At 39.7% G+C, this 14600-nt stretch overlaps 1 protein-coding gene across 2 annotated transcripts in view; it reads right to left on the reverse strand.

The window, feature by feature from the left end:
• Positions 1–14600, reverse strand: part of doc2a (double C2-like domains, alpha) — a 185735-nt gene that overhangs the window by 100005 nt on the left and 71130 nt on the right. For both annotated transcript variants that reach the window (XM_034206677.1, XM_034206682.1), the window contains exon 2: positions 5987–6316. In XM_034206677.1, the coding sequence (XP_034062568.1) occupies positions 5987–6311 (325 nt within the window). In that variant the 5' untranslated portion in view covers positions 6312–6316. The remainder of the gene's footprint in view (positions 1–5986; positions 6317–14600) is intronic.

Here is a 14600-nt window from a genome sequence, read left to right on the forward strand (position 1 = left end):
CGGTCCTCCGGTAGTGACCCGGAAATGGATTTCAGCGCGCCATGTTGAAGGACATCTAATTTCTCTAAATGCACTTCGAGGACCGAGGATCGAGCGTCGAGGAGGCTCTCTGGAGGGGCTCTAACCGAGGAGACACTGATGGGTCCTCCGCGCCAGTCCGTGGATCCTCCGCGGATGTATTTCCGGCAACAGTGATGTTTAAAAGAGTCGTGACGCACGGCCGGACTTATCTCAGCCAATGACAGCTCTGCATGCATCCCCTGGATATTATTTTAGAAACTGCTTTCATCGCGTAGCGATGTTTCCAGAGAGAACAGCTGTGAGGTCTGTGCAGAAAGCAGAGCAGTGTGTATAATATATATCACTCAGTATAGGCCTACATTACTCTCTTTATTTGTATGCTTTAGTTTAGTAGATATCTACAAACAAAGAGTCGATATTTGTCTAAAACCATTCAGTGCTTCACATAATAAAATACTAAGACACGAGGATAGGAGTCGATGAGGGGGAGTCGAGGAGGGGAATTAGAGAAATGAGAAAGGGCCAGAAGCATCTGAAGGGACTGTTTCACTTCTGGTTGGAGAGTCCTTCAAGTGACCACAGAGAGACGCAACACAAATTCAGGCCAAATGACCACAAAGGGCTGTGAAACTCTGTAAAATGTCATTTATGTTAACATATTTTTTCTTCTACGGGAAAGTATTCTTGCCAAGAAGACAGTGTGGAAAAAATACGTGAAAAAAAGGCACAAGAGACGCCAATGAACTACAAAAAGAAAATAAAAATACATAAAACAACCAAAGAAACACACAAAAAGAGATGCAAACATGCACAAAGAAAGGCAAAACCACCAGTATCGGAAACATCAGGAACGCTATGAAATACTTTACTACTGAGTGACTGAGACAAAGACAACGACAAAGACAAAAGACATTTGTAGTCATTTGTGTGTCTCCATCTGAAAAGAAACGATGGATTAACTTGAGTAGCTTTTTCTTAATTACACTTGTGAGGTCCTTTTCTTACGTTTTTGTTGCATAGGATAAGTGACTACAAATACATGTCCATCAATAACACATACCAAAGAGACACACAGGAAACACCACAAAGACAAAAAACAACTACAAAGTGACACAACAATCAGAGGGCACATTTACAGAAATCAGCAGCAAAGAAAACACAAACAAAATGGCCACACAACAGTCAACAGACACAAAACTACTCAAAAGAGCTGCAGCATTATCTGGGGCATACTTACTGAAAACACTAACTAATATCATTACTAAATGCATCCACTTAATCATCAGTTAAAGTTGAATTGTTTATGTACTTGTTATCCCTCATTATAAAACGTCAAATCAAGCAATCTGATTGGTTCTTAGCCGTGATATACTGAGCGTATACCACGGGTAGAATTGTAAGTTACTTTTCACAACAAGTCAGTATCCCTCCGCGTCTGAGAAAAACAGTATACCGTTGGGCTGAAAAGCAAACTGCCTGCAGTTTGCCTGTCGTGAGCTATTGCTTAAATATAAAGCGTTATACCACTATCACATTACATCTCCACGTCACTTGTGATGCTGCTGTGACTCACCAGATCAGACTGTTTGTTGAATTAAAGATCAAGTGGGACGCTGGATTTATACAGCATGCATATTTGATGTCCCTGCTGTTGATCTTAATTGACATGTTGTTCTTTCGGAGACAGTTTGATTGTGTCTATGCTTGTATTAGGGTGTTTTATTGTATTACTTTATATCTAATCAAAGGCAAAGAGAAAATTACAAAAAACTAAATGTATGTATTGACAATAGATGTCAAATATCCTCCCCCTCACTGCAGACAGTATTCACGTACTACTATTAGACGTGTAGTGTAAGTGATCATGCTAATGATAGTGCTTTGCAGATAAGAATGCATTTCAGACGTCGATTTTCATCTAACAGCAGTAATAAGAGATAAAGCTGCTTCCCTCTGCTGACTCCACTGCAGTCCTCTACATAAAATGGGATACAAAAAGCTGTGAGTGCACTTTCCACTGAATGCTTATGTTCCTAATTCCTCCCACCTACACTAACAGCCTGGATCTGCTGTAAAAACATCATGCACCAACAAAAACGCAGCGCTGCACCACAGAGTGATCACATCTGAGCCTGCAGAGGAAATCTAAAGGAATCATATCTGCACCAAGAACTCAAACTAATAAAAAAAGAAATCTTTTTTTCTTTGCCAGTGTATTTGATTTAATCAACTAGTTCCAGTAATATGACTGACTGTCAAATTCTGATGAACATTATTATAAAAACAACAACAAGCTGCAAAACAAAAGCAATACGACACAAAGAGACAGAACGATGCAAAACAGCAGCAAGGATGTGACTACAAAGAGGAACAAAACCACAAAGTAGACTAAAAATGACCTCAGAGACACACAATGACTACAAAGTGACACAAAACGACTAATAAAAGACATAAAACGACCAGGAAAAGATGCCAAAAACCCCCACAAAAAAACACAAAGAGACGGAAAACAACCAAGAGGCAATCCCAACAGAGCCGCCAAACACACGCATTTATTTGGGAGTCTTTCTCCTACAGTGTAAAACTCAAAATCGAGTATATTTGTCGAATTTCTAGTCAGAATGTCTCTTTACACTTATATAATGAATAAGAACTAACAATGCAGTGAGATATAGGGTCTTGTTTTAACAAAGCATCTCATATACTTTAAAGTCAAAGACTCTTGTAAAACCTTTTTTTAGTTGTATCTCAGATGAAACAAAGTTTTTAAGCTGCTGTGGTATCTGTAAAAGACAGATCACCTTGTTTCAAGAAATTCATCTTACACATTTAAATTGGAAAATCACCAACTAACATCAGGAAAAAAAAAAATGTTTTAAGCATTTCTGGCTTATTTGGTAACAATATTTTCTGATTCTGGCAAAAATATAGGTCAAAAAAAGTTTTACCAGCTAATTACAAGATCTTATTTATCTAAATATCCTATCTAATTTCAAGAAAGCTGGCCAAGAAAATGTCCTCTTCTTCTATTCTCTTTTTTAACTTATTACAAGCATAAACACCATTAGTTACATGATACATGTCAAACACTGACACTGATCAATTGTGTGGATCAGTGTCTGCAGAACTAATCTGATAATGAATGCCGTGCTGTGAATAAAGAAATAAATCCATTATTTATTTTATTAGTGGATCTCAATCACATATCTGGACTCCAGATATGTGATTGAGATTCTGGAGCAGCTTGAAAAAGAGAGAAAGAAGGAGTCATTTGCTCCCTGCTGGACTTCATTCATTCTCAAAGACACTGCTGTAACTCCAGAGTCTCTGCAGCAGGCATCATTGTATCTGTTGCCTCGTCTTACTGTGACCCCCCCCCAGGTGTGGAGGTATTCCCACTGAAACACATGTGTGCTTGTGTGCATTATTAACGTTATTTGGACTTAAAGGCATGTGTTATTCATGAGTTGTTTCCCTGAGCTGAACTCTGGGGTTGTTTGCTGGTCAGATAAATTGGACTCTTGCTTTTCTTTATCGATCCCACTGCAGCATCGTTACATCCTCTGAGATTAAAAACCAACCGGCCAATAGAACCTCCACATGGTGATTGGCGTAATGGTGGAGTAATTGGCTGTTTTTTTAAATGCATCTCACGCTTTGCTTTTAAGTTCTTATTCAAAGAACAGCATATCCCTTTTTCGTGGGAGACAAACATAGAAGCCAACCAAACTCTGTACAATTGTTAGAACTATTTAAAGAGAAAATGTAATATTCAAAATGTTATATATTCAATTTATGTTTTAAATTTAAAAAAATGGTGTTGAAATGGCTTTTAATTTCAATATATTTTGTAAGTTTAGTTAGAGCTGCCACAATAGCAGACAAAATAACAATATCATTTAATCACCTCCACCTTTGCAGGGTTAATAGCCGTGACAACAAGCTAACATCTAACATCTAAATGTTTAGCATTATACAGGCCGCTTCCGCATTGCATCATTTTGTGATGGTACTTCTGTTTTAGAGCTGAAGTGTTATTTCTTTGGTGATAAACTTTAATAACTTACTTTTGGTACTTTAAGTACATTTTGATGCCAATACTTTTGTACTTTTTACTTGAGTAACATTTTGAATTACTTTGAAACATTTTACTTCTAACAGAGTATTCTTACACTCTGGTACTTCTCCTTTTACTCAAGTACAAGATCTGAATACTTCTCCCACGTCTGCGTCTCACAAATGACTAATTGAAACGTCTAAACGTCATCCAGACATTTAGCTGCCTTAAACTTAGCAGTGATTAAGTGACCGCGCTGTAGTTTGTTTATTGTCTAAATCCCAAATTGGTGTAAATGTGGCGATTATCCTGCTCAACAAAATGTGTAAGTATCATAAACATGTGTCCACCAGTTTATTGTCTGGGGATATCCCTGTGATTATTGTCTATGGAGCCATTGCGATGCTTACTTCCGGTCGACCTACAAAAACATGTCAACACTGCACCACTCTATAGGGCTGTCACAATTAATTAATTAACGTTTTTTTTTTGTGAAAAATGTTTTTATATCTCATTACTTCTACTTCTGCAGGAGTTCAACAGCACTTACTGGAGAATAAACACGTCATGTTATCTTTAGCCTGATTTTGGGCGGTCCTGCATTGCATTAATGAATGTTGGTTCTAATGTTTTAGCACTGTGTAGTGTAGCTGTAAATGTTCACAAAATATGAATAATTGCTTAGAATGCTGCTAGTGCTAAACCAAAAGATTTAACCCAGTTGCATTCATGTGAAAAGAGCCTAACCCTAAAACCCTGAAATGAGTCAGCATTTTAGCGCTAGCTGTTCTTTTGTCTCGAAGTGAATTCGTTTTTTTGATAGATTTTTGGTTATTACCATAAAATAAGGTATGTGGTTAACACAGGCTTAAGAGAGATTTTAAAGTGTTGCTTTACAACATTCCTGTAAGTCTAGTATGAAGACATGCTGAGTCATGCATAAGATGCGAAGTGTGTTTAGATGCGGAGCCACACACACACACACACACACACACACACACACACACACACACACACACACACACACACACACACACACACACACACACACACACACACACACACACACACACACACACACAGTCGAGACGAAAGTCAATATATAATATCTGTGAAAAACGGACTAAAAAATAATTATGTGTTTTCATTTAGAGTATTAGTATTATTATTATAGTATTGTTCAATACCAGGAGAGGGTATTTGTTTATTTTTGATAGCGTGGGCTACTATATAAGCGAGCTGTAGAAAATATATGAATGCCGCTTCCGGCAACACGGCTACAAAAGGGGTGTAGTTTGTGATGGCTGGTCTCTTGTTCTCAAAGCCACGGATGGAGAACCAGGCGACAGTGTGTGTGAGGCTCCGGAGACGCCGTTGGTATATTTATTGTGTTTATGTACTTGATCTGTTGCCGCACTTTGCGAGAGTGCTGTTGCGCAATCAACTGTTTTTTTTACGCAGCGCGGTCTGCCTGTGCCCCGTTTGTTTTCTGTGCAATTTAGACAGCACAGGTGTTCAGATGAGGTTTTCTCTGGTGCTTGTTTCCAAGTGGAGATAAACACTCTAATTCATTTAAAGTTAATGATGGGGTTTAAAGGAACAATTTATTCATTTTAATTAAAACATAGTTTGTGGTGCTATTATTGTTATTATTGAGAATGCAGTGAGACCTGCAAAATGTTTGTAATTTGTGTAGCATGTGAGCTAACTTTTGTTTGTCCTTTGTGTTTTGAAGGTTTTCAACCTGATCAATTCTTGGAGCTGTCTTGATAAATAAAGACAAACAATTAATTTTGGTTGTCCAAAGCGTCCCTCTAGCCTATCAAGTCAGGCTAAATCACTGGTACAGGCCAAAAACCTGAAGAACTTGACACACACACACACACACACACACACACACAGACTCACTGCAGTCGTCGCTGTCGTCGCTGTTTATCTCCACCGACGTGTCCACGCTGCTGGTCAGCGACAGAGAGCAGCCCCCCCCAGGCCGGCCATGGGCCAGCAGGGGGGATAGCAGGTGGGTCCCGCCCATCCCCGAGGCCACAGAGCCAGGGCTGAGGGTCAGGGGGGAGGTGGGGGGGTTCTGGGACAGGGGGCCGGGGGAGGTGGGGGACAGGCGGGGAAAGTAGGCGGAGATCTGACGGATGGGTCTGATGGGGCCGGGGCAAACGTCGATGGCCATGTGTTCCTGGATGGAGATGCTGAGCTTCTTTCCTCTCCGCAACGTCATAGAGTCTAAAGGTAAACAAACACAAGTTTACCCAATGTGTCACCACCAGGTCAATTTAGTGGCTTTCTATCATCTGACATGAACTTCATCAGCTGGTAAGACAATATAAAGAGAGGTATTGCTTAGATGAGTAAAGTTTAATGATGTGTTCCCGCCAGTTGCAAAACTAATTTTCCCTTTGTATCACTTCACTCACTCTAGTTGTGCCGGAGAAAATATGTAGATACCAACAATGTTTCATCAACCGTGGCCAAATATCCTACTTCTACTGGAAACTGAACACATTTGTTTAATCTCTAGCAAGTCAGCTGAATCAATCTTGTTTTCCAGAGCGGTATGAACCCCAAATAACAGATTTTGCTTTGTTTTTTATTACATGTGATGAAGACATTGTCACTATTTGCTTATGGCACATGGTGAAATGCACACACTGAGTACAATACTTTCAAAAACACATTAATGCATGTAGTAATTGTGGTGAGTGCAACCACTACAATTGTGTGAAATAATCACTCAAATTCATTTTAAAGCTAGCTTATATTTGAACCATTCTTAACATGAAAATGGTTTCCAAAGTACCAGAGTAACCTAATATTCCTCTCCTAAACAGATTTAGGGAGGCGTGTGGCGCAGTGGACTAGTGCGTTGGACTAGTGCAGGGGTCGGCAACCCGCGGCTCTCGAGCCGCATGTGGCCCTCTGCTCTGGCTCCCTTGAGTTTAGACAAAAATAAGAAGGAAATAAATTAAAAGTATTTGTAGGACTATTTGTTTTCTTGCATGGTTGAAAATGTTTCGTATTTTGAGGTGATACTGTGACACATAAATAAAAAACAACGGTTTTAATTAGGTCAGCTAAAATATGCGTCACATCCTGCTACGGTCCCGCGCTAGCGCCTTTTCTTGCAGGCGAATAACCTGACCCCCGGCTCGATGAGCAAACTATGGATAAATCCAAGAAAAGTACCGGAGGAACACAGGATTGAATTCTGCGTGGACAGAGTTATCTGCTTTCACAGCAAACGATGCTGGTTTACCGGTATGTTTGATATGTAGAGAGAAGTTGTTAAAGGTACTGCAGCCTTTACGTATCGAGGAACAACACGGGAGAGGAAGACAGCTGACGATCTTCAGTCATAATTTAATGGGGTATGTCATTCATTTCAGAAAACACTTTTTGTTATATTCCATGGAATGCTCTTAACGTCCCAATAGCAATGAATATATTAAATGCTTTGACAATAAATACATAAAAAAAATTATCTCTGGAAGCCGTAGCACTGTAAAAAGCACGACCAATCATTTTAGCCGGCCCGGGCTGAAGTCCAATAGTCCATTTAGCTTAGGAACCTTCCTAACGGAGTGAAATGACCCGGAAGTACGTCACTGGCAGCCATGATAAGTGCCGTTCCAATTCTCCAAATGAAAGGAAAGGAGGTTTCAAACTTCCTTTATAACCTCCTTTAGCTTAGGAACCACTGGACCTCCCTAACCGAAAGGAGAGGAGAAAATGCTGCCCCACAATGCATTGCAGCCGCAGCATTTGACGTCACACAACAGTCGGCCATTCACGGACACAAACGATAATGGGAGAAATTATATCATGAAAGTTAGGGTGCTTATTAAGCTTTTTAAAACGTATGTGGTAAGTTGCCAAAGTGCTTTGTTTTGAACGTTCATCAGTATTATAATCAAAAAGAGAAATATGAACGTTAGTTTTTACTGAAATGATCAAATAAAGTCAACATTTCACTGAGCTGTGTGGAGTTTGTTCAACTTTTAAAAGATGTTTGAATGGTGATATACACAGTGATAGATGGTAAGGACTAACGTTTATAATAAATACATTTGTATTGATTTTAAGATCTTTTAATAGTTCATACAATCATACGTATTGGGATCATTTGTATTAATGTGGACCGGAGGGAGAGGGTGACGAGCATAAGTTTCACTTTCCTTTTTTATTTCAATTCCAACTTTGGTCATGAAGAATATGTTTCTCTGTTGTCCACGTTCATAAAGCATAAAGCAACAGCATCAGAGCACGGAGCAGAGTCTCTAGATGAGTTTACAGTAGTCCCTCGTTCTTAGTAAACATCCATGTTGTAGTCCGCTATAGAAAACTGTAGTTTCCATAGTTTCCCCACAGCAGCAGACGCACATTCATGACGTCCGCTGGCGCATCATAAACACGTCGGATAGTGAAAGTGCATTCGGATTCTCTAAGCACTGCAGTCTCTTCTCCTAAATCATTTTGAATTCTCCTATCCACTATCCCTTAACCCCGTGACGTTTCACTTAGAGGTCAAGGAATAGGAGATAGGGTTAGAATTTAGGAGCTGATTTTTGGATTATCGGAACGCAACCCCGGTGTAGGTGCCATATCTGCACGGCCTACCCATGGATGTATAATAAGAACTGGATACAGCATGAGAGGCGGGGCCTCATTCATTCCTATGAGAGTTGCTCATTGGCGCATGATGATAAAATGGCCCAACTTTTGAGAGAGTGAAACGTCACAGATTACCCAGCATGCCTGAGAAGTACCCGTATGTGCGCTCAAAGAGCATGCGCAACTTTAACCACGTACCCCAAAAGGCTCGTTCACATCAAGCACGTCAATTTGCGTACACGTAACAGCACTGCGCGTTCTGGATTGTTATGATGGAGTTGATATTAACGAATAACGAGGCGGCCGCGGCAGCTAGCAGCTAGCGGCTACTGTAGCTAGTGTAACGTCCGAGCCATTAGTAATTATGCTAATGTACATCAATCGTTATGTACTTTTATATTACGCTGATGTAACAGGATCTAGTGAAGGTTTTGTTCAGCATTGCCAGCTTCACTGTTGAGCTTTATGTTGTGCCCAGCATTCTCCTGTGCTCTGAAATCAAAATGTGGATAAGCATAAAACAACACTAAAATAAACACTACAATACAACTTGTTATTTGACACACACAAGGTTGTTCATTTGTGTATATAAATATATAACACAGGCTGTATACTTATATACATATACAAATGTACAAGTATAATTAATACAACTGTTAATTTGATTAGAGCTTTGACACATATATCTTTATTTATATATGTATAAGTATGACGACTTCCTCGGGCGATATCATATGGTATAGCTAATTAATCTGGGTCAAAACGTGTTGTGCCCACATGCAAAGGTTGTAAACTCTGGCTTATCCCTGCGTGGTTCAACTCCTTTAATGGTATATTGCAAGTGCAATAAGAAGCTACAGGGACGTTAATCTACGTCGGTAATATTAACTTTATTTAAGACAAGATTTACATCATACAGCCCATGTAGTATAATATTTTACAAATGATGAATTACAGCAAACATGTGCAATATATCCATTCTTACAGCTCCGTGGGATGGCAGTAAGGCGATATGGATTCGTTCTTATTGTGCATCCATGGGTAAACGTACAACTCATGTAGTACTGAACACGTCACATCACATGAACGTGCCGGGCGGCGCGGTCCCGTGGGTTAGATGCACGTTCATACTTGCAGAGGGAAATAACTCTCAGAATAACGTTATTAGCACATTTTTACAACTTGAGGAACGAATGTTTTTAATAAGGGCAAAACAAGCATTCATACTGGGTAGTTTATTTAGTTTAAAAAAAAGTATCCAACGATTTACAGACGTCTCTTTCCCCATGTAAGTCAATGGGAAAAAGTGTTTCCGGGCCTGGTAAACCAAACGGAAGTGTAGTACCGCCGTTTGGCCAGCACGAATATCTTCATCTGAGTCCGGCACACTTCCTGGGGGCTTGGGCCATGGATGTATAATAAGAACTGGATACAGCGTGGGAGGCGGGGCCTCATTCATTCCTATGAGAGTTGCTCAATGGCGCATGATGACAAAATGGCCCAACTTTTGAAAGAGCGAAACGTCACAGATTACCCGGCATGCCCGTATGTGCACTCATAGAGCATGCGCAACTTTAACCACGCCGCCCAAAAGGCTCGTTCACATTAAGCACGTGAATTTGCGTACACGTAACAGCACCGCGCGTTCATGACAGCATGGTACTGGATTTATATTAACGAGGCGGCAGTTAGCAGCTAGCGGCTAGCTAGTAAATTATACTAAGTTACACATCAATCGTTATGTACTTTTATATTACGCTGACATCAGGATCTTATGATATCCAAGCAACAGAGCTTCATTTAGCATGATACTTGTGTGGGTTGTACATGAAACCACTTGGTAATATATAAAAATGTATATGTTGAAGCCTGTTATGATCAATTGTGAGTTTAATCTTATCTAAAAAGTAAAGCTGATGATGGATTACTGTGGTGGAGTTAAAATAACAATAGCCTATTTCTTTTTGAAATGTGATGGAGTAAAAGGATAGTAACTGTGATTATTCATGTTAAGTAGCCCACAAGTAACTAAAACAATTGCAAGTGCAATAAGAAGCTACAGGAACGTTAATCTACGTCGGTAATATTAACTTTATTTAATACAACATTTACGGTACAAGATTTACATCATACAGCCCATGTAGTATAATATTTTACAAATGATGAATTACAGCAAACATGTGCAATATATCCATTATTACAGCTCCGTGGGCTGGCAGTAAGGCGATATGGTCCGTTGTTATTGTGCATCCATGGGTAAAGAGAAACTCATGTAGTACTGAACATGTAACATGAACGTGCCGGGCGGCGCGGTCCCGTGGGTTAGATGCGCGTTCATAATGCCGAGGGAAATAACTCTCAGAATAACGTTATTAGCACATTTTTACAACTTGAGGAACGAATGTTTTTAATAAGGGCTATACAAACGTTCATACTGGTTAGTTTATTTAGTTTAAAAAAAATTATCCAACGAATTACAGACCACTCTTTCCCCATGTAAGTCAATGGGAAAAAGTGTTTCCGGGCCCAGCAACCTAAAGGAAGTGTAGTACCGCCGTTTGACCAGCACGAATATTCTCATCAGACTCCGGCGCACTTCCTGGGGGCTTGGCTTGGGCCTACCAGATTAGCACGGGGTCCGTTACGCTTTCTAATGACGTCACATATTGGCTGTACGGCAACCCAAGAGGATATTTTACACGGCCAAATTCCGCAAAGAATATTAAAAAATAACAATCGATGGTGAATGTATGTTAGTGGAACTGTGTCAGGAAAGTGAAGTGTTAATTAAGTAATGTTATTGAAGAACTGAAATGCATAACATTGAAAGTTAATATGTATCATATCCCTCCGAAATGGTATCTGGTGTTTCCATAGCAACAACAACTTCCTGTCAACAGCATAAACTCCCACCGACAGTACACACGTTCATCCTCTGAACGTGTGTACTGTCTGTTCAAAAAACTGCAGGAACCCAGAACACAGAGAAAAAAACATAACCCCCTTCACATCTCAACTATTGTAATGTTACGGGTCCCCAATGTGACCACAGTAGCAGTGATGATAACTGTATTAAGCAGGTGAAACAGGAGCTGTTGACAGGAAGTTGTTGTTGCTATGAAAACAACATGACGGTATCTGATATCATAAAGACGGAGAAAGTAAAGAATAAAGTTTATGTTTAAATGTTAGCACCCCCCGAAGAGGCACAAGCTCTTACGTTGAGTCTGGAGTTTCAATAAATTCTAAATCATCAGTAAAGTCTACGACCATATTTCGGAGGGATATGATACATATTAACTTGAAATGTTATGCATTTCAGTTCTTCAATAACATTACTTGTGCTGCGTTCACACCGGACGCGATGCGAATATTCGCTTCGCTCTAATCGCTCGAGTTTCACAGCTGTGTTTACTCGCATCATTCAAACAAGACGCGCTGGCTCGGGAGCTACAACTACAACAAAATGAACATATTTTACCGTGATTAAATTGTAATACACGTTTATAAATGATGCCGACGTAACAACATACTGATACCGGTTAGTAAAAACCATGAATTAATGCTTGACAAGTCTGCAGGCGAAAAACCTTTTAAAATGCTTGTTTTCTGAATGGAGATTGGGTCGACCAGGCTAAGCTAACGTTGTATATGCTCACTCCACACTCATAACAATGGCCTACAGACATAAATAAACCAGCGACTGTATTCGCCATGACACAGACAGTCTGTGGTTTGTACTTGTTTAACTTTTGTACAGTTTCTGAACAGATATGAGCTGTGATCTCTGTGTGCTAACTGCTAACAGCTAATGGCTGATGTTTTCTGGTTGAACGTCAGTAACGGCAGGCTGAGATCCTCACCGCTGATTGGCTTCCGCGAGAACGCGTCACGTGAATTTGACGCTCGAGTTGAAAAAATGGAACTCTCGCGTTTGACGCGGCCCAGTTCAATCGCCTCAATCGCGTGATTCGCGCCGCGTCCACCGCTTCATGCTCGCCGTCGGAGCGAATTTGCGTCTGTCCGCGTCTCTGCATTGACTTTACATGTAATCGCGCTGCCCCCAAACATCGCATCGCGTTCGGTGTGAACGCAGCATTAATTATCACTTCACTTTCCTGACACAGTTCCACTAACATACATTCACTGTCGATTGTTATTTTTTAATATTCTTTGCGGAATTTGGCCGTGTAAAATGTCCTCTTGGGTTGCCGTACAGCCAATGCGTGACGTCATTAGTAAGCGTAACGGACCCCATGCTAATCTGATAGGCCGTGCAGATATGGTACCTACACCGGCTAAAGTAACTATGTTAGAAAATAAAATCAATGTTTTTAATGGCATAAAGTACCTTAAACATACCGTCAGTTGAAATGCTGTTTTATACTGAAAAACCAGAAGTTCTTGTGCACAACCAGTTGTTAAGCTTTTATTCTGAAAATCCTTCATCTCCGGTTAGCATTTAGCATGTGGTTAATATACCATTTACTATAGAGGTACATTTAAACCTACTGATTTCAACACTACAACTATAGACGTCGAGATATTATTATTGTTGAATATTAAATGAAGGTACAGTTTATTTGAATACGTTATTGTTTACAGATGTGGGTAGCATGTGACAACATCCGGAACGACCGGAAACCAAACACTTTCACACTTTCTTTTGTTCTTCTATTTAACCCTGCATGCTATTAATTTGTGTGTGTTGTATTTTAAATATAAAGGTGTGTGGTCATTGTACTTCGGGTAGGTGTGTTGTTGTGTTTTCATGTAGGTGTCTCTTGTTACGTTAGTAGTTAGTAGTTAGCCTATGACGTAAGGATATATAAGTCCATTTAACGATTTTTGTTAAGATCTATGGGACATAGCGAATTGGTTAAGCACTGAGTAAATGAAAACCAACAAGGCATAGCGAATCAACCTAGGGTTGAGTAACTGAAGTCAGTGCTAGTCGAAAACAGTTGAGAACTGTTTTAAAAAAGTCCTTTTCGAGGAAAACGGCTTGATTAAGGTGTAAGCCTTTATCAGTGGTCATACTGTTCTATTTTCAACCAAGATATTGCGGGTGGAATACGGTATTTGGGGTTTCAGCAGCATTACGTTAAATTGACGACGGTCATTTAATAGTCGCTGATAGGTTTCCATATTACTCCCACCTAACGTGTCTAAATAGCAACAGTTGACCAATAGTGGACTATAAAGTCAAATATTACGTAGATAGGTTTATAGCTTATGCATAAGGGTTCCTAACTTTAAGTGATGATATCAATAAGATAAAGCCCATTTTTCATAGTAAACTAGATAGAAATGTTATTTTAAACTACAGTGTTGTTTTGTGTTGAATTTTCTAGACTAAAGATCACCCCGCCATTATTTCAACTCCCTTGTGAGAGCCACGAGGTGTGTTTTCAAATCCCTTTGTTCTTCAGGTTAAAAGTTGGAAAATCAGTTGCCATCTTGTCTTGCCCTCATGTTGAAAATAAGCCACACGGCAGTCGCAATTTCGTGAAATGCTAATTGAAAGTACTCTGTTTGTTTTTGTCTGCACTCCATCTTGAGAAGGACAAATCATATTTCTTGGCAGAGTTGGAACTATAAAATAGACAGGTTATCTTACTGTGGGAAGTTTGGTATTTGTAGGGATCTGATTTTGGAAGTTTTTTCTTGTTTGCAAGTGTGTATTGGCGGTTTTTTGAATATTCTTGTTTGCAAATGTGTTTTGGCAGTTATGTGCTGTGTTGTTTAACCATAGTCTAATTTTCTTCTCATTTTTAAGGAAAATAAGCTTCTTCTTGTTAAAAAGAGGTCAGTTTTGCAACAGCTATCCCTAGTGGATTGAGCTGGAAATTACAACAGCGCACTCTGCTGGTAATACAGAATTATTACAAAGATACTA

The sequence above is a fragment of the Gymnodraco acuticeps genome, unplaced genomic scaffold, assembly GCF_902827175.1.
Source record: "Gymnodraco acuticeps unplaced genomic scaffold, fGymAcu1.1, whole genome shotgun sequence".
Lineage (NCBI taxonomy): Eukaryota > Metazoa > Chordata > Actinopteri > Perciformes > Bathydraconidae > Gymnodraco > Gymnodraco acuticeps.